The following is a 26,450-nucleotide window of genomic DNA, read 5'->3' as shown; positions in this document are numbered from 1 at the left end:
ATGGAATACCAATATACCTGATTAATTATTATCAAACTTCTCCAGATCTGTGTTTGCTCCTCCGGCGAAGGGTTCTCCCTTCGCCGGATCCCCTTTCTCTTTTGTTTTATTTAGTATTTCCTCCATGTGTAGTCTCTAGGATCCTCTCTTTTCTATTTCTCTCCCATCTTTCTTCTCTCTTTTGTTTTCTTTATTTCAATTATAGATGTGCTGACGTGTTCTTCACCATTATTTTGGCAGAATAGAAAATCAAGAAATTTCAACTCAGGATTATAGTGATGAAACAATGATGAGGTTCTTGATAGCAAGATCAATGGATGTAGAAAAGACATCAATAATGTTTGTCGAATGGAAGAAATGAAGAGATGAACTTGTTCCATTAGGGTTTATACCAGATTTGAAAATGAATTAAATACTGGAAAGATTTGTTCTTGATTACAAGGTAATTACTGGTTCATTTATATGGTGGTATTATGGAATCAAAGATGGATTAAGTGCGTGTTGGGGAGCAAGGAAGAAGAAAGAGTTACTAGTTCTCTACATATTTACTATAATAAAGGTTATGTCTCTTTGTTGGTCTTTAGGGCCTGTTATGTTGGTCTTTAGGACCTTTTGTTACTTTCATTTTCTCCAGGGTCGAGTGTTTTGATCATCGAAGAAGAAGGTGAACGAAGCATCGACTATATAACTACCCTTAAATGGCGAGTGGTGGTTGTACCAGAAGTAGCCCACCAGTTAGACCAGGTAGTTCCAGAGGCAACCCAAGTGGGCATATCTTGGCTTGTTGGCTCGTTTGGTTATGTCTTTGTTATTTTAAACTTCATGTTGTAATTCTCATTAGCCTTTTGGCCGTTATATGAAGTTTGATTTCCAAAAAAAATTATTATCAAACTTGTAGAGTATAAGATTGTGAAAGCATTTTGGCATAAAAGTCATCCCAAGGAAAAGGATATGAAGTTGATGCTAGGAACCAGACAACTGAAGTCTCCCCATGACCCCATCTAACCTTCTGATAAGTTTTCTTTGAATAGCTAGCCCTCCACTACTATCTAGTGGACCCAATTAAATCCATTGTGATGTATATATGTCGTGTTGAATGGTTTATACACAGAGTCTTGTAATAATAAATCTATATCTGACTAGGCAATCGAGTGTTGATGTATCTATGTCGTGCTGAATGGTGTATACGCAGTCTTGTAATAATAAAGCCTGACTAGGCAAGAAATACGCGTCTTTAACGTTAAAACAAAAGTAAATATTTATTTGTATGACTAGGTCTATGTTTTTTTTTTTTTTTTTTTTATATATTGTTGTAACTTCCTATTAAATGAACCTTACCTTCATCCACCTCTATTTAACTGAATCCTCAACTCATTTTCCCTCCACACCTTCTTTCTCTTCTCACTTGCATCATCTTTTATATTTCTTTTTCTCTCACTAGAAAATGGCAGCTATAGTCAATTATATTGCAATTCTCTCACTAATCTTTCTTGTTGTGCAACCCATACCAGCTGATTCTGATAACCTCTCCCCTCTTGTATCTCCATTCTTGGGTACTTCATAAAAATCACTATCGGTGTGTTTGGATGACGGAATCATGAATCCGTGGATTCATGAGTCCTTGGGATTCATGATTCCACGGATTCATGAATCCAAGTAATATTTTTTGGCTTGTTTGGCAACTAAGAATCTTATGATTTATTATTATTTGAGTATTTTTAAACGTCTTTAGAAAAAATATGATTTTTGAAAGAAATAATGATTTTGAAAAAAAAATAATGATTTTGTAGAAGGAAATATTTTTTTGTTGATTTTAAGTTTGAAATTTAGCTTCATTAATCCAAAATCCTAGCAAATCCTAGGGGGTAGGGTGGGATTTTGGTCCAATACAAATTTTGGAATTAGGAATCCTTAGGATTCAAGAGTCCTAGGATTCTTGGTAGCCAAACAAACCAAGGATTCATGATTCCTACCAAATCCCACTTTTGATAGGAATCCTACTTAGGAATCCTGCAACCAAACACACCATATATTAATTTCTTCTTTTATTTACTAGTATTTCATATTTATGTTTAATTTATGGTCTTGAGACATTAAGGTGGTGTTTGTTTCTTTTCCGTTGTTTAAATCTGACTCGTCTTACTTAGATTACACAAAAATCATCTATTTAGACGAGTCAAACAAATACAAACACTTTGAAAAATCTGATTTAACAAAATTAAAACACTGCCTTTAAATTGAGCTTTTGGACTTTTGGTTTTAATAAATCTTGGTACGAAAAGAAATTTACAATTATTACACAATTGAAACTACAATTAAATCCACCACTTTATTTGTAATATTAATAGATGTGTTTTTTGTGAATGGCTTGTATAGACAAAGTATGCGAGGGAGTAAAATGTGGGAAAGGAAATTGTAAAGTTTCGACAGCTTATGATTTTCGTTATATATGCGAATGTGAAGCTGGATGGAAGCGTTCTCGGTTCGATAATGAAGATCATAAATTTCTCCCTTGTGTTATTCCCAACTGTGAGTAATATAATTCCAGTTTGGTTATTTATCGTCTCATTATAAGTCGCCGTTTGTTGATCTTATAAATTTTCAGAAGACAGACATTAGCAATCATCATAAGGTCAAAGTATGGAATCTTGATCTGATTTAAAAAAAAAGTAAATCATATATAGTAATCATGTTTTATGAATTCCTATTAAATATGATCACCTACTCAGGTCGTACAATTGTTAAATTTAACATTAGTCATTAAATTGGACTACAACCGTTTAATTTTATTTATCCAAATGATTATTGACTAAAATTTACATCAAAATTAAGAGATGGAGAGATGAGTGTATATGTTTGTCTAACGCGATCTCTGTACTTATATTGAACTTCTACTGCTTTTCGACAGGCACACTTGACTATTCTTGTACGGCTGCACCACCACCTCTTACGAATATCAATAAGCCACCCATGAACGAATCTTTATTCGATCGTAAGTAACTCCATCTACCATCAAGTTTCTTCATATTTACTTACTTACAAATTTTGTATTATAATTTTCTTATTTCCTTCTTATAGCTTGCTCTTACGCATATTGTGGCGAGGGATCTTGTTCGAAATCAACTAAAAATGGGTATAACTGTGAATGTAATAAAGGCTTCAATAATCTTCTTAACATTCTCCAATTCCCTTGTTACAATCAATGTAAGAAATCCACTTCCTATGATTTATCTAAAATATTTGTCTATTTTCTCTTTAATTTTTATAAAAATCTTTAGTAGCTATTACTCTTAATTCTGGAGGAGAAAGTTAACAAGGCAATTTTATTTTTCAAATTATCCAGGTGTAATTGGAAATGACTGCTCAAGCCTTGGGATCACATCAAGTAATTCATCAAAAAATAGTAACAGTAGTAGTCATGGTAATTAAGATATATTTATCATATTATAATATATAATGTTCAACAAAAAAGTAAAAAATATATAATATATAATATATTTGTGAAACTATATTTTTTAATTGTTGCGAAATTCCATTTTCTTTTTTGCTTCATCTAATTCTCATGTTTTGCTTTTCTGTGTGTGGTGTAGCAAGCTCGAGTATAGCAGGAAGCTTTCTCTGGTTTACAATAATGACAGTCACGGTAGTGATGATTTCACAAAATTAGGATAGATGTTTCGATATCGAAATCCTTATACTACCCATATTTTAGATTAAGCTAATAAGATACATATTACTTTTTATCAGCCGATAGCTAGTTAGAATAAGATGATTGGTGATGCCTTCATTTATTGTATAATTATGTAGAAATTTTGCAGTTTATTGATTTAGTTGTCATATCTAGACGAGTTTGATGTTTGTTTGTTGCAATATAAACTCTATTATTAGTTTCATTATTACATACATTTCCAATTATTTATGTTTATTTGAATCTTTTGGTTTTTTTTTTTGTTGAAGGATCTTTTTTTTTTGGTTTGTTAGGAGCCAATGAGCCATAATTACTCGATATAAATAGTTATTTGATTTTACAACTACAAAACTAAAATATAAACAAGTACACGATTAGATAAAAGAAAGATACGCAACTCACTCGTATTTATGTTGCATTTCTAGCAGATCTAATATTTTCATAGAGCATGAGTTCTATAACAAGGGATTGAACACCCTAATCATTTAGGCAGAAAAACATTAGCTTCACAACTACTATCATAACTCACTCCTTTCTCTTACGAAAATGAGTAATGATCAAATAATTGTTGTTTATAGGAATGGAAATTCTATAACCACCCTTATATTTGCTAAACTTTACTTCTCACACCACAAGCATCTAGATGGTTTAGGACTTTAAGTTGGAAATTCGGGTCTGTTAAAATAAGCCGTTTGAGTAGAAGGTAGGCCCAGTTAATCTTGACCATTAAACCAAATTCTAGTCTAGGACAAAGTAGGTGCAACTTTATAGGCACCTCAGACGTATCAGAAGGTCCTTTGACCCTAACCTAAATGGCCAACGGTGTCCCTGTAGCCAAATCAGGGGGTCTATGTAATTTCTCACTTGTGGTATGAGTAGGGAGAGTCTTGTAGGCCAGAGTCTTTGATCAATCATCTAAGGTCATCTTATTATAGGCAACAGTCTCCTTCTTAGGTACGTACGGGTCCCAGAAAAACCAGTAAGTTTTGATTTGGGAGCTTCTAATCCTTCCATAGGCTCCACTTCGGACTGGGCTTAATATATGTTGGGCTTGAACAATGCAGATTGGGTACCCTCGGACTGCCCGGTCCGTGTGTCTCGAATGGCTCAATCTGAGATCTATGAGAAGTGCCAAGAGTAAAGGCACGCATGGTTAAAAAGGAATGGCGCCTTTAAAGGCACCCGTCACCCCAAATATTTGTGGCGGAACACGAATGTAAGAAAAAAAATTCAAGTCCAAATATTTAGAGGATTGCTTTTAGTTGTTCTTCTCCTCGTTTCGACTACAATCCTCTAAATATTTGATCTCTTTCACGGGCGAAAGGGTTCCAAGGAGAGGAAATTCTTATTTTTACCAGTGTTGTGAGAGAAAGACAAAGAGAAGAGGAGGAGAGAGAGAGAGAGAGAGAGATAGAGGACATACTTTCCAAATTGTAGTCGAAACGATAGTGGTGAAGATGAAAAAAAATATAGAAAGTGGATATGTTTTTTGCTAATTTGGGCAACCAAACGTTGTCTAAATCAGGATCAAGACGGATCGTTGGATTCGTCTTGTCGAGCTCTTGAATTTAGACGAAAAGTTTGTCTAAAATTAATTTTACCAAGACCAACAAGAAATTAAATCTTTGAGACAATGCATGGTTCACCTATCATAAACTCAGGGCCAACCCAAACATTTTGGAGGCCCCAAGCGAAATTAAAATTTAGGCCCTAACATAGTGCAAATTTGAAAAATAAATACTTTTTCTAATAATGTTTAGAAGAGGAATCTAATGATGCTTAGATAAGGAATCAAACCCCTGACCTCTTACTAAGGGTGGGATTTTGGCCCGGAACCCGCCCACGACCGTCCGAGTCCGAAGAGTCTGTGACCGTCCGATGGCCGAACAAGTTCGTACCCGCCTGACGGAAAGAGCTTAAGCAGACGGACGCGGGCATAGGTCATTACCCGGTGATCCGACCAAGTTCGTCCGCTTATATAGTCCGCCTGACCGGATCCGTCCATACCCGCCCGTTTTATCCTACCCGTTACACCCGCCCGCCTATATGTTTGATTTTAAGCCTTTACATATGTAGGGTTAGCTACGACCATTAGATTTCAAGAGTAAAAATATATAACTCTATAAATCACTTTTTTATTCACACCTTCGCCTCTCTACTTCTCTAGCCATTCTCTCCTCCAAATTTTCAATATCTCATAAATAACCGTAGAAATCACAATACACCGACCGTAATCCACAAGAAGAAGAATATAATCGATCATAATCCATGAGAATCTCAATGATTATCTTTTAATTTTGTATTCATGTACTTCTCGGAATTGTAAAGTGAGAGTTTAGAAAGTTGTATTTGTAGGGATTTACACCCTTCTACTAGTGTTTATAGCGGAAATATGACATCTAATGTCTACACTAGTATTCCCAGGATCACATGCAAAACTAGTAATTAATCTAATGGAGATAGTAGATTACCTTAATCGCTTTTCCCTCGAACTAGTTGAATTGATTGAAGAAGAACCAAGAGCTTCAATTGTAGCTCCTCTACTTGGGACACGAGCAATCAATTTGATCTCCCACCTTGTTGTATAGCTATCACACCAATGGTGGTTGGAAAGAAGAACACCTTCTTCTTTGACTAGATTGATAGTAATGGGAATTAGCTCACTTTCTCTTCTCTACTTGATGTGGTAGAGTAAGAAAGCTTAGAGAGAAATTCCACACCTTATTCTCTGCCCTAAGAGTGTTTATATAGAACCCTAATAAGAATCCACCTCCTTTTAGGTTTCCTAAAACACCCTTTAGAATAAGATTTAGGGAAATAGTCGAAAATAGCAACTATTGGTATTTTCTCAATTCCCTAAGGAGATGACGTCCAAACCCAGCCAAAATTGGCATATTTAATGTTCATAACATAAGGAAACGTCCCTCCAAAAATCAGCCCAATCCGATCCCTAAAAGTGCCCGAATCGGCCTAGGCCCAAAAACCCTGTTTTTGGCCTTTTTGTACTATCTTTGCCTAATTCCTTTTTAGGCCTATGAGATATGTTTATGGGACACTCCCATGATTATATCTCACTCCCACTAGTCATATCCTAGATCAATTTGTCACTCTTATGTGTAACCCGTTGTAGGATCCGATCGAAGTTAGCCGCGAATTACTTCGTAATTCGACGATCGTAGTTGGTCTCTAGCTACAACTCTACGATCCCTAAATCAATCGGACTTGATGATCTTCCACATCAATTGTCCTATCCGACATATTGCTCGCATTGCCATCTTGGTCGAAGGACATCTCCTTCAACTCCTTCAGACTCCCACTTGGACTTAGAACAAGTGCAATGCCTCGATTCCCGTGTCAATTTAGTATCCCATCTGATACGTCACGTCATTCAGACTTTCTTGATATCCGAGTACAACTGTAAAAGACAAACGATTAACTTTTAATCCGTTTGAGCGCGGCCACGCATTTTCAGTTGCTACTCATCAAGTGGCCTTGAGACACTTTGTACCTAATGTGATTAGGGTGACACGATCCATTCTTGCGCTCCCACTTAACTTCATGTCTATCCTGTCCTTCCCAGTATCCGCCTTTATAACCTCTTTTTACGGCGCGGCGTTTAACGGAACCAAAGTCGGGCATTCCTTACATAAGATGAGTGGAGCACTCATGTTTTGAGGAATCTCTCCAATTGTCTTTATGAGAAGTATTGACGTTCATCACGAGTGATGTACTTCTCATTTGAGGGTTATCCAGTGTATAAACCTTTTACACACTCACGTAGTCGAATAGAATATACTATTCATATAGCCCATGAAACTGCGCTATCCCATCGACTCCCGTGCTAGTCTTCGTGAGTCATTGTTGTCCATGCAATGACCTGGACCAGGGATTTTTGATAATAATTATTCCAAGTTCACTTAATAGGGTTTCATTCATCGGATCACGTATCTGACAAACCTATTCGGAACGTTTTATTATCGATGGACTGTCGTTTAAACACTAAACCAAGTTTAGACGACTGGTGAAATAATTCTTATTATTTCTGATAACGAGAGTTGTAAATCTGAGCCTCTTCCGTAAAACTCCTTTTACCCACTCAGTTTTACTTGTCGAGGTTTAAAATTATACCTCATGCCTTAGACTGTGTATGAATCTCATACTATGTCTAAGGTGACAGTTTAGTTTGACCACCGTGGTAGTCGGTTTTAAACTTTGCTTATTATCAATTAATTTGAAGATTACTATCTTCAACCTTGATAATATCTAGTAATCTTTACTAGAGTTAAGGCCTTTAATTCTTTGTGTAGTATTTGCAACAGTTCCTGGCTTAAAACACTTTTAGCCTACTTTCCTTCCATGTCTGGAAGTTTGCTACGATGACATGTTCAACTTTGTACTACTTCATCCTTTAGCCTTCTAGGATGTACTAAGTAGTGTTTCGGTTTTCCAATCCGAATTCGGATGTTTAAATGCTAATCATGTCCAACATGATTGACTTTATGTTTTCGAACATAAATGTCTCTCTCATGCGTGCTAGCTCATCGGTGTCTTTTAGACTCCGAGTTTTGCAACGCCCTCTGTCATGAGTTTTTGGGTCGAAATTCTTTTAGACTTTCCGAGTCTTAGATTTTCTGTTTCGGATCTCAAGCATCTCAGCGTACTGAGTCTCTCTAATCCTATCATCCTTTTGATCTATGCTTATAGATCTTCAGATGCCCAAAATGGCATTTTATCCTTTTGTGTGTGGTCCTTTATTGAGTCAGTTCGTTACTGTTATACAACACCTTATGTCGTACTCAATCTTTTGTATGTACTCTGCATACGGACCCGGAAGGTTTGTTTACTCCCACTTACCTTCTTGAAACTCGTGATTCAAGATTTTCTTCATTCTCCAGGAATCAAATTTCTCTGATTGCCTTTTGAATCGAAGATTCTAACTCTTGCGTGCTTTTAATCCATCGATAGATTTCTGAAGCATGCTTGTGGACATAACTTGATTGGAAGAATCTTTATTCTTCTTGTCTCGTTTCGGGAAACACGAATGTTCCCATCCTACTCAGTTTTCTATTTTGGAAAACCAATTTAGGTCTTTTGTTGACTTAAATTATCAAGCTTCATGTCTTGACGAGATATGGATTCCACGATGATTTTGGCTTCTAGCCAAAATCTAGAGTCAGTTTCCGTTTCTGCGCAGGTCTTTTATCTCTTCAGAAATAACCTTTATTTTCTGTGTCTTTGAGATTTGACCTTTTAGGGCTTTTGAACAACAATTTGGAATTTTCTCAACTACTTTGAGATATTCCTTTAGAGACACTTTCACTTGTTTTGAGAGTTCTCCGGCGAATGACATTCGCTTTTGTACGGTGGGTTTATTAGATCATATCTTTAACCTTTCCTTTTCCAAGGAGTCGCAGTTTGTTGCTCTTGGTCGAATTTAATCGACTTGTACAAGTTTCATGATTGTTCTTCATGACCCTCCATGATTTTTCTCATGATCGAATTAAATCGACTTGTACTTTTCTCCCACTTATTCTTTTAATAATTAGTGTTTTCTCCCAGACTACTAGGTGTGCTAATTATTAGAAGAATACTATCATGAGCAACAAACACTTTGTTCTCTTGATTAGTTATGGAAGAAGCCCAAATTTCTTTTAAAGAAATTGCGTCAGATATTAGCTAGTTTTGTAATGCTTTTACAAGCTTAGCTGTTAGACGGAATTTTGGTAATTTTGTGAGAAGCTATGTCTAGACTAAATGGATTTTGGAGGATAGAGTTTGATTCGTGTTCTTCATCTTAATCCTTTTGGACACTCCAAATATGGATAGGTTAGAAGTACGTTTGAAGATCAATCTCTGTTTTTGACTCAAGGCTTTCTTTCTTGTCAGTTTGATTCATGTTTTGGTTATAGTGGACTTGTTGTCCTCATCCCTTTCGATTGGGATGAACCTATCTTATAGGTTTTTGACCAAGTTTAGAATCTTTTGGTATAGTTTGTTAAACTTAGCACTTATTAACATCTCAATTTAGAAATAAAATTCTTTATTGATTCTCCATAATACTTAGTACAGAGATGATGTTAAAAAACTAGAAAAACGATTAATCTAGAATAGTGCCTAAAGTAGACTTCGATCCCTTTCAGCATCCTTAGCAGTTGAGGCTTCTGCTCCCTCTTGGATCTTGTCTTCCTTAGCCAAATACTCAGTTCCCAGCTGCGCCTGTACATTCACAATGAAAGGGCAATTTTAGGTATTACATACCATAATTTGGGAATTTTACAGTATTTGATAAGTTAACTGTTTATACCTGAATTGGAAGCTACTGTTCCATTCTTTTTGTCCTCCAAGAACTTAGGGCAGTTTCTTTTCCAGTGGCCCTTGCCATCACAGTAGAAACATTTGGTGTCAGGAGGAGGACCTTTGTCTTTAGGTTTGGCAATTCGTTTGCTTTTACCTTTTGACGCGGTTTTCTTCTTCTGTTTTCCACCTTTCTTGAACCCTTTGTCCTTTTGTACCATAAGAACGTCCTTCTTAGTCTCCACTATAGCGACGTCCTTTTCGGCTGTTAGAAGCATAGAATGAAGTTCCTCCAACGTTTTATCCCATCCATTCATGTTGTAGTTCATCTTAAACTGATTAAAACCACTATGGAGGGAGTGAAGGATAGTGTCGGTAGCCGTTTGTTGGCTATAAGGGAAACCTAGTTTAGCCAGCTTGCCTATGAGCCTGATCATTTGGCGAACATGAGGCCCAACTGGTTTTCCCTTTTCAAGGCGCATGTCCATAATTGCTTTAGAGGTTTCAAACCTCTCCAATCTCGACTGTTTCTGGAACATTTCCCGAAGTTGTCGCATCATGGAGTAAGCATCCATGTCTATGAACTGCTCTTGCAGAGTCGGTTCCATGGTTGCTAGCATTAAGCAAGTTACGGGCTCTGCCTTTTTCCGCACACTCCTTTCTTCATCTATCTCTTCTTTAGTCGAATTATCATCCAATACAGGAATTGGAGTTTCTAGTACATGTTGCTTTCCTTCCATCCTGAGAACTATTCCTAGGTTCCTTTTCCAGTCAAGGAAGTTGTGCTCATTCAGCTTCTCCTTGTCGAGAAGTGAGCGGAAGTTGAAAATATCTTTTGTCATCTTTAAAACTACATAAAAGAAATGGCAAAGTTTTAAAACTCGTTATCGTTTTTGAAAAACATTAGTTTTCCCACATTATTCAATAAAAATCGTCCCCGATTGAATAAGTGATTCCAAGACCCCAGTTCTTCGAAGTAAAGCGGACGAAGGCCCTACCCTTTGACTCCGTCGTTCCGGGTGAGTGAACTACTTCACTGATCATACCTTATGACTCTTGGTTGATAGATTTCATTAATGAATGACTAATCTATCCTTTTGCCTCGAGTATCCAAGACTCTCTTGCTGATCTCGTTGAGTAGAACCATTTAGACGTGTAGGCCTCTTCTATAGGCCTACCCGCATTGTCCCAAGGTAGAGGAGGTACTCTGCGAAGGCCGACCCACCTTCCTCGAACAAGGGCGCAACGAGTGTCTTAATCTGGATAGGCGATTACTCAAGATTACTTTTGGGGACTTTTACGCTAGTCTGGCGTTTGTTATAGTGAACTATTTAGCCTAACTAACATCCACGACATAAAGCGTAAATAAGTAAGTAAATGCGCGCGAGAAAGTAAATTAAGCAGACATGGATCCTAGTATGGCCCCTAACCTAGAAGATCTAATCTCCCTTGGTTTTCTTCTTGTTTCGCCTTTTGGTTCGTCTTGGATCGCCATCTTTGAACCTCCATTGATTTCTCCCACTCGCCTTTGGATTTCATCCTCGAGTTTCTTCAATGGACTCATAGACCCTAAACTCTAATTACAAGACTCTAACGATTCGCAGATCGTATAAACTTGAAATTAAAATTAATTACAAAGCATGCACCCATCCGTGCTTAAAACAAGAATAAAGAAATAAATCTATGGCCATACTAGTTTCCCGCATTCACATCACATGCAATCATATAATATATCAAGGCTAAGAATTATATATGCATGATTATCTTGGGAGATACTTTTGTTGACATCACATGTCACATTACGGACCTTAAGTCTAAATTCGAAGAATTCTACTAGTGGTGCTTTCCGGTTTTATCTTTTATGATTTCTAAAATCATCTTTAAGAAAAACTCCGTTTTGGGCTCGAGAAAGCCCGGGTCAATTTCGGAAAAAATATTGGTTCGATTCTTAATGATTTCATAAATCAATTTAAAGAGAAATCCGTTTTGGGCTATTGGATGGCCCGGATTGATTTTGGAATTATTTGGTTGGAATCGGAAAAAAATTTTGGCAAAAACTCCCATTCGAATGATGGTCCCTTTTCGTGGTCCGAAAAGCCTCGAAAAAGCCCGGGACAAGTCCTAGACAAGTCCCGGCCCAAGCCCACAAAAGGGTTCGGACAAGGTCCGGACATAGCACGGCCCATAGGGCCGGCATGTCCTGGCCGAGGCCTATCAAGGCCTGGTCTCGTCCTGGCCGGAGCCAGGACGCTAGTCCATGTACCAGACGCGTCCTAGACGTGTCTGGTGCTGGACCGGACCAGCACTAGGTGTCTCGGACTAGTCCGAGACACACAGAACCTCCCAGACGCGTCTGGTCGAGTGCTCTGGACGCGTCCTAGACGCGTCCAGGAAGCTCCTTCGTAGCTGCTGGTCGCGTCTTAGACGCGACCTGGACGCGTCTTCAAGACGCGTCCTTAGTAGCTGCTCTGGACGCGTCTTCAAGACGCGTCTCAGCAGCTGCTCTGGACGCGTCCAGAGGACGCATCCAGGAGCTTCCTGGCCGGACACTAGGGTTTTTCAAAACCCTAGTTTCCAAAAAGAAATTTTTTTTTTTCTTATACAACTTTAAGTTGCTATTTTCCAATTTTAAAACTTTTCTTAAATTTTTGAAATTCCTTTTAGAACACTTCTAAAAATTTTCAAAACATTTAGAAACTTTTTAAATTTTTCCAAATTTGTTTTGAGAGTTTCCCAAACTCAAAACTACTCTTTTTAGAACACTTCTAAAATTTCAAATCTTTGTTTTTCAAAAGTTTCCAAAATTTAAAAAACAACTCTTAATCAAACCAATTTTGGATCAAAATCTAGGTTTTTGAAATTTTTCAAAGAACAATTTTGAAATCAATTTGAAAAATCTTTGAATCCAATTCATAATTAATCAAATTTTATGTTTAAAACCTTTTTAAATATAACTATCAACATAATCAAGCATGGATTAGTTTGAAATTCAATGAAATTGAGTCTTTTAAAACACTTTTAATCATCAATTTGATTCTCAATTTGAAAATTTATTGAATCCCATCAAATTATGAGTTTAAAATACTTTTAAAAAACATCTTTTAAAATACTTTTATAAACTCAATTTTCAAACTATTAAGCATATGAATTAGTTCGATTCTTAGCAAAAACTAGTTAATGGCAAGAGGCTCTGACGCCACTGTAGGGATTTACACCCTTCTACTAGTGTTTATAGCGGAAATATGACATCTAATGTCTACACTAGTATTCCCAGGATCACATGCAAAACTAGTAATTAATCTAATGGAGATAGTAGATTACCTTAATCGCTTTTCCCTCGAACTAGTTGAATTGATTGAAGAAGACCAAGAGCTTCAAGTGTAGCTCCTCTACTTGGGACACGAGCAATCAATTTGATCTCCCACCTTGTTGTATAGCTAGCACACCAATGGTGGTTGGAAAGAAGAACACCTTCTTCTTTGACTAGATTGATAGTAATGGGAATTAGCTCACTTTCTCTTCTCTACTTGATGTGGTAGAGTAAGAAAGCTTAGAGAGAAATTCCACACCTTATTCTCTGCCCTAAGAGTGTTTATATAGAACCCTAATAAGAATCCACCTCCTTTTAGGTTTCCTAAAACACCCTTTAGAATAAGATTTAGGGAAATAGTCGAAAATAGCAACTATTGGTATTTTCTCAATTCCCTAAGGAGATGACGTCCAAACCCAGCCAAAATTGGCAGATTTAATGTTCATAACATAAGGAAACGTCCCTCCAAAAATCAGCCCAATCCGAGCCCTAAAAGTGCCCGAATCGGCCTAGGCCCAAAAACCCTGTTTTTGGCCTTTTTGTACTATCTTTGCCTAATTCCTTTTTAGGCCTATGAGATATGTTTATGGGACACTCCCATGATTATATCTCACTCCCATTAGTCATATCCTAGATCAATTTGTCACTCTTATGTGTAACCCGTTGTAGGATCCGATCGAAGTTAGCCGCGAATTACTTCGTAATTCGACGATCGTAGTTGGTCTCTAGCTACAACTCTACGATCCCTAAATCAATCGGACTTGATGATCTTCCACATCAATTGTCCTATCCGACATATTGCTCGCATTGCCATCTTGGTCGAAGGACATCTCCTTCAACTCCTTCAGTATTTAGCTACTAAACAGTTCTAATTTCGATTTTTTTTATTTGTTTATTAGTGACCGGTGCCCGACCGACCGATACCAGGTTTGCCTGACTATCAAAACTGTCACAGACGGGAACTTTGTTGGAGAAAAATCTGAACGTACATCCGTTTTGTCAGGATGTCCGAGTGGACACTTAGGACTTGTGTCTGTTCCGCCCGGACCGGTTGAATTAGTGTCATTTTTCTGCCCGTCCGGACCGATTCCCACCCTACCTCTTACACAACTCCGTGGTCTAATCCATTAAGTTACAACTTAAGTCATGTTATAATTCTTTTTGAAATATAATTATTATTTTGAAAATATTATACAAAATTCGAATGTTGAAGCCCTCAACTACGTTGGACCCAAAACAACCGCTTTGATAACTTTGAGTCTGGGCCAGTGGTCACTTTGGGGCAGGGCCGCCTCTGCATAAACTATCCAATCGGGTATATTCTAAGGTAGTAAAAAATTATCTCATTTCTAACTAAAATCTTCTCCATCATCCTACTAAGGGAATCATCTGTTTTTGTGTGGGATGGTTTTTTTTTTCTCATTTTGAAACTTTGGAGGTATCTCTCTCTCTTTGAGAAGGCATGTTTAATGATAGTGAAGATAATGTAACAAGTCTGGGTTGGGTTCACTAACCAATCCTCAGCTGACATTACCGCGTGCATATTAATTAGTTTCACATCTTTTTGTCTACCATGAAAAGATTGTAAACAAAATTAATAAATTGGAGCATTGGCTCATAAATTTGAGATTTTGGTGGAAAGAGGCTCAATCCTTTTGAATGTCAATAATTATATATACATTAGGACAGCTCTAAAGCAACTCTTTAATGATATAAGATAGGTCCCCACATTTTGTGCTAAATATCATACTAGGTTAATGGCTAAAGGTAATTTAAAGGGTGTTTTGGCACCCTTTTTTCTTATATTCTCCTCTAAAATTTGTCTTCAGCCGACACGACAACCCCTCGGAAGAATGCCTTCAAAATTGCGCATTGGTGAATCGTTTTCAACTTTAAAGGGTATGGTTTATTGGTCCAAAAATCCGTTGAGCTTAACAAATGCAGATGCATGAGAATGCTTTCAGTAAAAATAAGTATGTGTTTGTCGAGATGTATACAACAGGTCGACTGAGCAGTTGGGTTTAACCCTCTTTTCATCAGGTGTCTATGGCAACTTCTTTAGTGGTCCAACCACCGCCTACCACGATTTCATATTATAGAGTATAAAATTATTACTTCAAAACTGTGTATACTCGATTTACTTTTATTTTTTTGATAAAATTAAATATTTTTTGTTAGGAATTATTAATATTCATTTGTTAGAGTTTTTGAAAGGGAGCGTCTATAGGCTACTAAAACTGTTGTAGGGCCTCTCCCTCTGCTGGCGCCTCTCGCACACCCCTACCCCCCAACGGCCGATTTTAGCCTGCGAATGAATCCGTTAGACAAGCAATACATTATACATGGGAAACAAATTTTAAGTGAAAGAGATTTCGAAAGAGAGAAAAGCTAATAATCTTTTAGATGAGGAATCAAGTATGAGAAGTTGCAGATTGATCCAAGGAGGTGAAATCAAAAGAGGACAGAGATGATGACGTTTTCAGACATGCCCTCATCATTCATCATCAGACACATACCCCCATCCCAAAACATTCTCTCTCACTCTCATGGGTTATCAATTTCTTTGTATAAAATTTTATTGCAAAAATTAGGTTTCCTTTTTGTCAGTTGATAGTATTTGATTGTTAGTTGGGAGTAAGAAGTTGAAAGTTAGAAGAAGGGTTGACAATGTTAGTTGGAGTTACAAGTTAAAACAATGTTAGTTGGAATTACAAGTTGGGGGGCCATGGGGGAACTGTGAAGACACAGGCCCTGGATATATTATATATCGTTTTTGGAGTCTACACATAAAGCCTCCTGGAATTTGAAAGGATATCAGTAAATAGCCATCCTAGAAGTTGACAACCATCTGCTTAAACACACAAACAAGTTCATTGTCATTTTGTTGTCATACTAATATTTTCTCCACCTCTAGTTCTAAATGATATTCATTTTTTTTTTTTTTTTTGAGGTGAGGTGGATTGGGATAATTTCGATGAATTGCAATCATTGATGAAATATATGTTGATTTGGATGAATTTTACAATATTGATAGAGAATGTCTATTGTCTAATGTACATTTTTGTTTTGATATTGGACTCTAAGAGTCATTACACTTGGATAACATTGATACATCATGAATATAATATGTCATCATGAATTTGGATGAACATTATAACTGTAATAGTAAGACATCTGGAGTCCTAAAGGCCATATAAAGACCCTTAGGACCATTCTAGGGGACTTGAAAGTTCATCTATTCCTAAATCTACTTATTTATCACCTAAATTACATACCTAAACTACATGAGATAAATTTTGGTGATAAACTGCTTTCATCGAGACTCGGTCCCAAAACTTCATGGACTTAAGAGGGATGCCCAACCACTACACCAAAAGACGGTGGACGTCTAATGTACATTTGAAGATATTCAGTAGATAGACACAAAGTGTGTTAGATAGATTTTAAGAAACTTCTTCTTATTAGTATTAACAGAGATCATATATTATTACATATTTTTAATCAAAGTCGATTTTAGCAAACATTAGTAGATACTGTAATTATTATTATTATTATTATCATTAATTATTGATATTATCTTCATTATTAGACAAATATTCGTCATATTCAAAAGATATTTACTCCCCAAATTTACAGTAATAAACATGAAAAATCTACAGATGACTATAAAACTAAAATGCCTTTAGATGTATGTGAACATTGTAATAACGGATTCTTCAAATGTCCCGGACTAGTATCTCCGACATAGAGAAACATTTCAAATATCCTACATATCCTACGTATCCGAGAAATTGATATTTGATAGTCAGGAATCAGGATAGACATTGTAACTTCCTACAATGAGTGGGCCTCCCAAACCCGAATTGAAGGATAGACCCACTGAAGATGGAAGATAACAAAATTGTGGTCTTAGAGATGGGGTACTATAGCACTCTACTCCTCTCACTTTCCTTAGATCAGTCAACAGTATTCAGTCCCACATTGATGTTGAAGTTTTTTTTTTTTTTTGTTAAGAGGACATTGATGTTGAAGTTGGTGGACCAAAGTTGAAACAAACATTTTAGTTTAGTACGATTTGGAAGTGTTCACAATAGCAGCAGCCTTTACAATGTTTTACTACCAAAATCATTTTGATTTCACCCCAAGATTAATTGGACATGAATGTGCTGATTGGCTTGTCGTCTTATTGGCTAGTAAGGAGCACGTGTATTCATCCCTTTCTTGGTTCTCCAGATCGATATTAAGTTTTAGATCCCAAATTGACTATTCCTTTCAGAAAGATCGGAACAACGTCCTGTAATGTATTTTTATTCAATGGCCAAAAATGACACTGAATATTGAACCTATTCATGTTAAATTTTAACGCCATTATCATATTTAATTTTTCGACAAACAACTAAAGACTAATTAGCAAGGAGGGTAATGATTTGTTGTAATGCTTTCTTTATAAAGAGACGATGTTTTAGCTATATTGGCTCATCAACAACTTGGTTCTGCATCTCTTTCCTAGTAGAGTGTTGTTTGCCCTCGTGATGTCCGAAAATGTCAATATCACTCAACAGTCTCTAACTCTCTCCCCAAAATTGAAAATATGCATGATACCTAATTTACATTGATAACAATGCCTTATAAGACCCGGGCAAATACGAATAAATGGATGAGACAAAATTTCACCATAAAAAAGTTGGTGGATTAATACCTTGTAGAACTTTGCTGTAAAATGGTGGGCAGCACATTTTCCTTCCAGTTTCTCTTCTTTTTGACAATCATACAAATATGATAATTCTGGTGATCTGTATACATGAACCCTATCCAAAAGTTAAACATAAATGACATATCAATAAAGCCTATTAAGTTTATCACATCAAAAGAACATATACATATTTCCCTTTTAAGATAAGAGAATAAATAGAGAACTCCTAAGTCTCCAATTTGAACCTTTAACAAAAAAAAAAAAAAAGAGTCTCCAATTTGAATGACATTTTTGTATGGACAACGTCTTCTAGGGCGTGAAATGTTGTTTCTAGACGGTTTAATTTTATTTTATCTTTGAATTCACACGGTATAGTGAAGCTTTGACAAAAAAAGAACTAAGTTTCTATATCTAATTGATGTTCATATGTATTTTTAACGCAGATTTTACTATAATTATACTTTTCGTATAACTCTCGTATCTTCAAGCTGAAATACTTTTACGAAAATGTTAAACATTAAAATGACTACAGTATATTATCTTTTTGGTACATCAATTCGAGAGATGCTACCTTACCGTCCATTTACAACAACAGTTACACCTCATTTCATCATTTGGCCATTCATTAACCGTCGTTTATAAAGATGTGTGTGCTAGTGTGGAGGATTTTTGAGAATTTCAACCTTAACACATAAGGTATGGAGTATTAGAACTTAGAAGGTAATATTTCTAAAAAATATTTCTTTCTATTTGAACTATAACATTATAGTCTTAACATTCTATATACATCAGTTCATCCTAATAAGTTGTTGATATCTATCTCCATATCAAGTATTGATCATAGAAAATTAAAGTTGATGGTCTGGTTTAAAAAAGTATGTATAAGAGTAGTAAATTGGAAAAAAAATTCTATAAGCACATGCATTTCAATTAAAAACAATAAACCGTTTTTAATAAGAAGAATTTCTTTTGATTATTTAATCATTTTAAGTGTTAAAAACTTCTAAAAAGTCACAGATTCAATATAAACTAATGAGAGATGTAATCCACAAAGATTTTCTCTATTGTAGAATATTATACTGTTGAAATTCTTACCTCCCTAGGACAAACTAAACTAATAATTTCATCTAAAAGGATTATAATCTCACTAAAATTGAAATTAGGACCATTACTATTTTTTGTTGTTGAAAGATTATGGAAGTCTTAGAAAATTGTTGGAACATCTGATTATTGACATTACCATATGTTTATTAAAAAAACGCATTAGTATTGAAATATTACCACTTCTCTCTCTGAAAGTAATTTATATTAAGTAGTATTGAAATGTCGAAGGTCCACAAATTTCATGTCTCAGACCCGCTGGAAATTTGTAGTCCCTCGCATAGTCTAATGATGTCTAAACAAAACAAATATTTATACTATATTTTATCAAACTAATTTAATTGACTACTTGATTATAAATTAAAGGAAAAAACTGTGGTGATAATATATAGAATGTGAAATTGATAGTCATTATAATTGACATGATGATAACGATATAAAAGGTCGGGGCAAAATTAGAACAATATAAATATTATTATTAAGTAAAATAACTGCTTAAAGAAATCGACGAGAAAAGCCCTTTACGATATTTTTGAAGATATCAAAAGTATCATGAATCAGATAACAAACGCGGTTAGATAACTTAGAGGTTAAAATAGAGATTTCGTCACATCTAGAGGATCAAACAAGAATTACACATTTTAACTGTCGAGTTAGGGACCCTTAAACGTGGGTTAGTTTTCACATGTGTGGTCTACATGTACAACTTTCGTCTCTCTTGCCTCTCCATATTCACGATCACCAACCACTAGTGTCACCACCATCATCACCACAGGCTCCAAAGCTAATTATCATCACCATATTTCCCTTCCATCTATCTCACGTTCCATTCTTGCTCTCTTTACCATCTCTTTCTGCACTACAATATCTTTTCACCATCTCAATCTCACATTTCCATCATCCGCGATGAAAAAAAAAGCGTGAGAGGGACGACAAGGGGGTGAGACGCGACAGATGCAGAAGAGGAGATGGGGGTAGTTGGTGATTATGGTAATGGTGATGGGTAGTGAACGAAGACAAGCGACAAAGATCCTAGAAAAAAAAAGTTTAAGAGGAGCGACAAAATCGTCATTTTCGGAAGGTGTGAACCTCATAGTTGGGAAGTAAAAGGCATCTTACCAATTCTGTCAGTCTGAGGGGGGGTTTGCCGCATTAGACATTAGTAGTGAGGGGGTAACTATAAAATTTCCCCAAAGAAAAGTCAATCTTGAATAAGAGGAAGAAACAAGGAGTAGAGTAGACCATATTTGGGCGATACATTGAATAATTTCTTGTATACAATCCTTACACTGACATTCCGGCCGATATGTCCCTCCCTCCCTCTCTCGCAACTCCCAACCCCTCTCTCTCTCTCTCTCTCTAGTTTCTCTCCTCTCTCTCTCTATATATAGTCGCCACCTCTGCACCTAATTTCTCCCTCTCTCTCTCTCTCTAGTCTACCCACTGCTGCTCATACCTTTAATGGAAGATATAGTGGGAAGTGTTTGGCGACCGGAATCTGTTCCTCTTTCCGGGTTCCGCCCACCTGAAACACCCAAAGAGCCGATGGAGTTTCTCTCACGTTCTTGGAGTGCTTCAGCTAAGGAAATCTCTAAAGCTCTTGCTCTTCCTCCTCTTCCTCCTTATTCCCTTCCTAAATCTTCAAATGTTAGTGGTGATGGAACTATACTTGAAGATATCTCTGGAGAGTTAGAACCTTCAAATGTTTGTGGAAATCATTTCTCTTTTGTTTCTTCTGCTACTTCTCAACTCGTCATGGAACGAATAATGTCTCAATCTGTGAGTTTCACTCATAAAAAGAGATCTTTAGAACAGAAATTGCAAATTATATTTTGGGTTTCATTTAGATTTTTGAAGATGGGTTTTGATCTTTCAACTTGGGTTTTGCCCTAATTTGTCAAATTGATGGTTTCTTTTCGTGGGTAACTTAAAATCATCAAATTTTATTCATTTCAAGAAAAACCCAAATCAATTTCTGTTTTTCCAAGTTAATCTAAAATGGGTCTTCTTCTTCTTCTTCTGTAATTTTATTTTTTGTCCTTTATTAAAAGCAAATTTGTCACTCTCTCAATTATTCCAAAACTTCTTTTTAATTTCTCTCACTAAAACCAGACAAAAACTAAATAAGTAGTAGGGTTCTTTACTTATATTTCCTCTGTTTTTATAATCAGTTGACCTAACTAAATAGGGTCCATTTATGAATAAATCTGAGAGACTCTTTCTTCTTGTTCAAAATTTTACTAACTTCTTTCATTGTCACTACCATTGATTTCAAATAAACTTTTTTTTTACTTGAAACAGGATAAAATTACTGAAATTGAATGTGGGTTTTTTTTTTGTTTCAGCAAGATGTTTCCCCTCGTACATCAGGAAGACTCTCTCATAGTAGTAGTGGTCCATTAACTGCTTGTGGGTCATCTACTGATAGTCCCCCCGTTTCTCCTAATGAAATCGATGACCCAAATAAGGTATTATTATTCTCTTCTAATCTTCATCTCTTTTAATCCTATTATTATTATCTCTTTGTTGATCTCTGTTTTTTTACTTCCTTTTCTCTCGCCGACTCCTGTATCTTGTTGATCTCTGTTTTTTCTAGAGAGAGAAACTGAAGTAATTCTGTTTCCCAACTTCTCTCCCTTCTCTCTCAACAATTTACTAGTCCTATTCAACTGGGAAGTTGATTTCCACAGGAATCCTATTTCCTGATTTTCTTAATGACGAATATACCCTTATAGAAGAACAAAATACCCATCTTTTCACAGTCGGGGATTTCACATTGTCTATGATTTTGAAGGGTAATTATGTCAATAATGAAAAGTTAGCTCATATATCAAAAAGGGTTTGTATGTAAGAATGTGTAGGGTCAGAATGCTACAATGCGCCGTCAGTGGGTCTTATCTTTCAATTACTACTGTTTTTTCACAGTAAATTTTTTACAGCACGATACCCTCGTTGATAGGTTGCGCCGCTGGTGGTGCGTACTATCGCACTAAAAGCGCGCACCCCTATTTTTGTCTCATCTCAAAGGGTATTTTCGTCATTAACACAAAATATTTTTAAATTAAAATACTCCTTCCTAGTTAGTACAAAATTATACTTTTATTTTTGTTAATTAAAAATGATTAATACTAAAATACGCCAAGGTGCTCAATACCCAAGACTGAGATTTTAACAGTAAATGCTTACATTTATGTTAATTAATTACTTTTATCACAAGTGAGTAGAAGGAATCTTCTTTCCTAGTCTTGGAAGTGGTGTATTGTGCTACCCGGTGCAGTTTAGAACAGTGGACTTTGGTTTGACGAGTCTCATTTAATTCCCTTTTCTGGTTATATTTATTTCACACGCAATCTGCGCATGTTAGTGTTTGTGTCAGTGTTAATTTTGTAATTTATGTTTTATTTTTTCAGTTTTGTCGTTTGAATAATGCAATGGCGACCCATTATAGACTTGGTGTTGTTGGTGGTGGTGGAGGGATTGGTGGTGGTGGTGGAGGTGGGATTGGTGGTGGTGGTGGAGGTGGGATTGGTGGAGGTGGTGGTGGAAGTAAGACAGTTGGGAGGTGGTTAAAGGATAGGAGGGAGAAAAAGAAAGAAGAAGCCCGGGCACACAATGCACAACTACATGCGGCAGTTTCTGTTGCCGCTGTTGCATCAGCTGTTGCTGCTATTGCTGCTGCTACTGCGTCAAGTTCCGGGTCGGGAAAGGATGAGCAAATGGCGAGGACGGATATGGCAGTGGCTTCTGCAGCCACGTTGGTGGCTGCTCAGTGTGTCGAGGCAGCAGAAGTCATGGGCGCTGAGCGTGAACACCTTGCTTCTGTTGTTAGTTCTGCTGTTAACGTACGGTCTCCTGGAGATATCTTGACACTAACCGCAGCTGCAGCAACCGGTAAGTTTGTTTTGGCATTACACTTGGAACAATTTAGGGTAGGTAGATTGTAATTTTAGAAATGGTAGCGTCCTATAGATGATTCAAAGGCTGATGGTTGTGTTCTAAAACCTCTATACCCGTAAATTTTGACCTTGGTCCTACGATCCTACTATTAGATCATTTTCGTATGAGACTATAGAGCAGTGCAACTTCTAATTTGTGGTTGTTGCTAATCTGCAGCTCTACGTGGGGCAGCAACTTTGAAGGCAAGAGTGTTAAAGGAAGTGTGGAATATAGCAGCAGTAATACCAGTAGAAAAGGGTATGCCTAACGGCAGTCACTCTCACTCCAATAGTAGTTGCAGCGGAGAACTAGCTCCCGAGGAGAATTTCCTCGGAATTTGCAGTCAAGAGCTTCTCGCCAAGGGCGGTGAACTTCTCAAACGCACTCGTAAAGGTAACTTTAGTTAGTTGCATATATGGTCATTGTATTAATTTATTGGTGAATTGCAATTCACATTGTTTCTTACTTGCGCAGGCGACCTTCATTGGAAAATTGTCTCTGTTTATATCAACAGATTGGGGAAGGTTAGTTTATCAAAAACTTCCAAGTTCCACAGTTCTTGATCTAGTACTCCTATAAACTTCGGTTCGAGTATTCGTTAATCAAAGTTTAGTCTTTCTTTTCCTAGGACAGCTTGGAACTTGTTTCCAAGCATGCCCAAAAAATTTCTCAATGTGGGGACTATATAAGAGCTATTATTGTAATCATAATAATGATTTATGTTGTTTCTCTTTTTTTTTACTTCTGCAGGTAATGTTGAAAATGAAGAGCAGACATGTTGCAGGGACCATCACCAAAAAGAAAAAGAGTAAAATCTTCATCCTTGCTCTTTTTGTACTCCAAATTTGAATGCTTTATCCATTACCAATGATCAAAAACTAGGGAATAAAGGTTTATACCCATTGGAGCTGCCCTTGGAGTAAAATGTGTCCACTTTTCTAGGGAATAAGGGTTTAATCCCTTGAAAGAGAATGAAGTGACTATCCCACTAGAAATGCCCATAGTGAGAACACATAGCTTTCTCTTCTAGGGATCATAAAAAGCAAAAAAGAAATTAGTGAGAACTAAGAACTAAAGTAAAAGAAGGACAAGAAAGAAGAAGTGGTTTGATTTTTCTTTTTATCTCTTGATTTGTGTAGATATGGTTTTTGAAGTTTGCAAAGATTTGCCCGCTTGGCCAGGCCGGCATTTGCTTGAAGGTGGAGAACATCGGCGATATTTTGGGCTAAAGACGGAGCACCGAGGTTTAGTAGAATTTGAGTGCAGGAGTCAAAGAGAGTATGATATATGGACTCAAGGAATATCTAGACTTCTCTCAATTGTCGCGGAGAGAAAATATCGAAGACATTGAAGACTAGTAGTGCTAAGCTCTACTCTACCAAGCGAGATTGCTACACAAGCAATTCTTTTGTGGCCCATGAGAATTTTAACATCATCTTTTTGACTTGGTGGGGTCTCTCTAGTTCATCTTTTGTAAAATAGGGGAAGGGAGGATAAGATAAATCATCTATATAATTTAGGTTTTATTTTAGTGCTACTCTTTGGGAATATTTTGGTCTTTAATTTGAACTTCAAGATAAAGGTTTGATATAAGTGAAGCCAAAAGCTAAATAGCCATGTGGGTTTAGTGAAGTTTGTGAATTTTGGTAACAAAGTGAGAATGATGGACTGCTATGGTCAAAAAGAGAGGAAAGAAAACCCATTTTGCTTATATATATGGTTAATGTGATGTTCTTTAGAATCCTGAGGTGGGGTTTGCTTTGTCCATTTTTTTAGGGTTTGTTAGTTAGTGGGGGTGAATCTTTTAATACCATGAAAGTGAAGAAATCTTTGTTGAATAGGAAGAATTATGGTTTATTTATTAGTACTTTATTTTTCTTTGAAAAGGTTTATTTATTAGTTAGTATCTGGTCCATTTTCTTTGTTGTTTGTGTTAGAGAACTGTATTATGTGGATCTAATGTGAAATCTTTGTTTTCCAAAACTTATGATCCAGAGTGGGAAGGTTAGTTAAAGATTGGGAAGGTTAGTTAAAACACCATTTAACATGTCAATTTGACTTTGATTAGTTGATTATCCTGGTCTAGTTGTTGTACATCAGGGTATAATATTTGTCTTTAGCACCAACTAGGATTTCAAAATGGACTTCGGTCCCCAAATTTGAATGGGTTCGTCTAAATCTTATTAGAAGTAAGGATTTTTGGGTCGTGATTTTTAGAAGAGAGATAAGAGTTGAACATTTCGAGCGGATTTTCGACTCAAAATTTGGGTACATTATAGATTTGTTATTCGAGAAATTAATGGACGATCCATTGAAGCTCCAATTGAAGTGAAAATCGAATTGTTTTGTTTGTGGTTGAATATTTTGTCAAGTGATTCTATAGACAGAAACTTTGTTGAAGCCCTTTCGCTTTCTGATTTTATATATTTACTTACCTCTATTTCCCCTTTCTTTCTGTCCATCTGTTTCTCTCTGTCCACCCAAAGATCCGAAACCTTGTTTGACATTTACCTGGTTCCTATTGTTGTTTTGTTTGAGGAGTCCACTAAAGCTCCAACAATCCATAGAGAAACATAAACCCTCGCCAGATCTAGCGAGGGTTACGAGCCGAAGAGAAACCTAAATCCTCACCAGATTCGGCTAAAGTTCACAGACTTCCGTGCGTGGTTTACATGGCGTTTCTTGTTGTGGTCTTTGTGGTCTTTGTGGTTTCCCTGTGATGGTTTTTATGGTATCTTGTGGTGTTGGTGGTGTATTTGTGTGTGGTGCTGTGGTGGTGGTGTATTTGTGGTATATGGTGGTGGTGGTTTTGTTGTCGTGATGTTGAAAATTAGGCATGATTATGTGGGCGTAAATGACATTTTACACATTTCACATTTGACCCTTATTTCAGAATGTTTATGAAATCTGAAATTAGTGGTCTATTTTTCAGTCCATTCAGACAAGAGTCCAATTTAACTAAGTTTTCAAATTTTCTTAAATGAAAAAACAAACATCTAAACTCTGAATTAGGTCTTAATTTAGATTATAGATTTGAAAAAAATAAAAAACGAACACAACCCAAGTCTGCATAATGGATTTATTGTTTGAAATAAACTAAAATTGATACACCTGAACAAAAATAAGTCTTACTCTGTATAAACACCACCTTGTTTTGGAAACTTGATAACTTCATTTATGAACAAAGTTAATAATAGTACATAGAAAATTATAAGCAGACAAAAGCAAACCCCACCTCAGGATCTAAAGAACATCACAAAAACCCACAATTTTTTTTTTTTAGAAACTTGACAGCAGGGGCGGCCCGTGACCAAAGCGGCCGCTTTGGGCCCAAATAATTAAGGGCCTCATGTTTCCTATTCCGTATGTAACTTTCGAAGAATTAATTATACTTTAAACCAATTTCAAACATAATTTAAGGCGTAGCT

At 36.4% G+C, this 26,450-nt stretch overlaps 3 protein-coding genes across 3 annotated transcripts in view; 2 read left to right on the top strand and 1 right to left on the bottom strand.

The window, feature by feature from the left end:
• The first annotated feature begins 1,375 nt into the window (after positions 1-1,375).
• LOC147559139 (uncharacterized) lies at positions 1,376-3,899 on the top strand. Its single transcript, XM_086657740.1, has 6 exons — positions 1,376-1,553; positions 2,377-2,529; positions 2,909-2,992; positions 3,079-3,204; positions 3,344-3,421; positions 3,591-3,899. The coding sequence occupies exons 1-6, from the start codon at positions 1,445-1,447 to the stop codon at positions 3,665-3,667; spliced, it is 627 nt and encodes a 208-aa protein (XP_086513866.1). The 5' UTR covers positions 1,376-1,444; the 3' UTR covers positions 3,668-3,899.
• Positions 3,900-9,711: 5,812 nt separating this feature from the next.
• The window catches only part of LOC147559128 (uncharacterized), a 97,808-nt gene continuing 81,069 nt past the window's right edge, over positions 9,712-26,450 (bottom strand). Inside the window, exons 2-3 of the mRNA XM_086660949.1 lie at positions 12,549-13,066; positions 9,712-12,423 (exon numbers count right to left, since the gene is read on the bottom strand). Of these exons, the coding sequence (XP_086517075.1) occupies positions 9,979-10,824 (846 nt within the window). The 5' untranslated portion in view covers positions 10,825-12,423; positions 12,549-13,066 and the 3' untranslated portion in view covers positions 9,712-9,978. The remainder of the gene's footprint in view (positions 12,424-12,548; positions 13,067-26,450) is intronic.
• LOC147559138 (VAN3-binding protein-like) lies at positions 20,313-24,908 on the top strand. The gene is made up of 7 exons (XM_086660930.1): positions 20,313-20,865; positions 21,432-21,554; positions 22,497-22,977; positions 23,200-23,415; positions 23,497-23,546; positions 23,773-23,830; positions 24,162-24,908. The coding sequence occupies exons 1-7, from the start codon at positions 20,548-20,550 to the stop codon at positions 24,371-24,373; spliced, it is 1,458 nt and encodes a 485-aa protein (XP_086517056.1). The 5' UTR covers positions 20,313-20,547; the 3' UTR covers positions 24,374-24,908.

Source organism: Eschscholzia californica, unplaced genomic scaffold, assembly GCF_041429995.1.
Source record: "Eschscholzia californica isolate CP2 unplaced genomic scaffold, dmEscCali1.0.p SCAF_2, whole genome shotgun sequence".
Classification (NCBI taxonomy): domain Eukaryota; kingdom Viridiplantae; phylum Streptophyta; class Magnoliopsida; order Ranunculales; family Papaveraceae; genus Eschscholzia; species Eschscholzia californica.
The sequence above is the reverse complement of the archived record's forward strand: the minus strand, read 5'-3'. Positions and strand labels throughout refer to the sequence as shown.

Coding starts and splice junctions, on each gene's coding strand:
- LOC147559138 (XM_086660930.1), top strand. CDS start 20,548: ATGGAAGATATAGTGGGAAGTGTTTGGCGACCGGAATCTGTTCCTCTT. Junction 20,866..21,431: donor AACGAATAATGTCTCAATCT/GTGAGTTTCACT, acceptor TTTTTGTTTCAG/CAAGATGTTTCCCCTCGTAC. Junction 23,416..23,496: donor TCTCAAACGCACTCGTAAAG/GTAACTTTAGTT, acceptor TTACTTGCGCAG/GCGACCTTCATTGGAAAATT.
- LOC147559139 (XM_086657740.1), top strand. CDS start 1,445: ATGGCAGCTATAGTCAATTATATTGCAATTCTCTCACTAATCTTTCTT. Junction 2,530..2,908: donor CCCTTGTGTTATTCCCAACT/GTGAGTAATATA, acceptor GCTTTTCGACAG/GCACACTTGACTATTCTTGT. Junction 2,993..3,078: donor GAACGAATCTTTATTCGATC/GTAAGTAACTCC, acceptor TCCTTCTTATAG/CTTGCTCTTACGCATATTGT.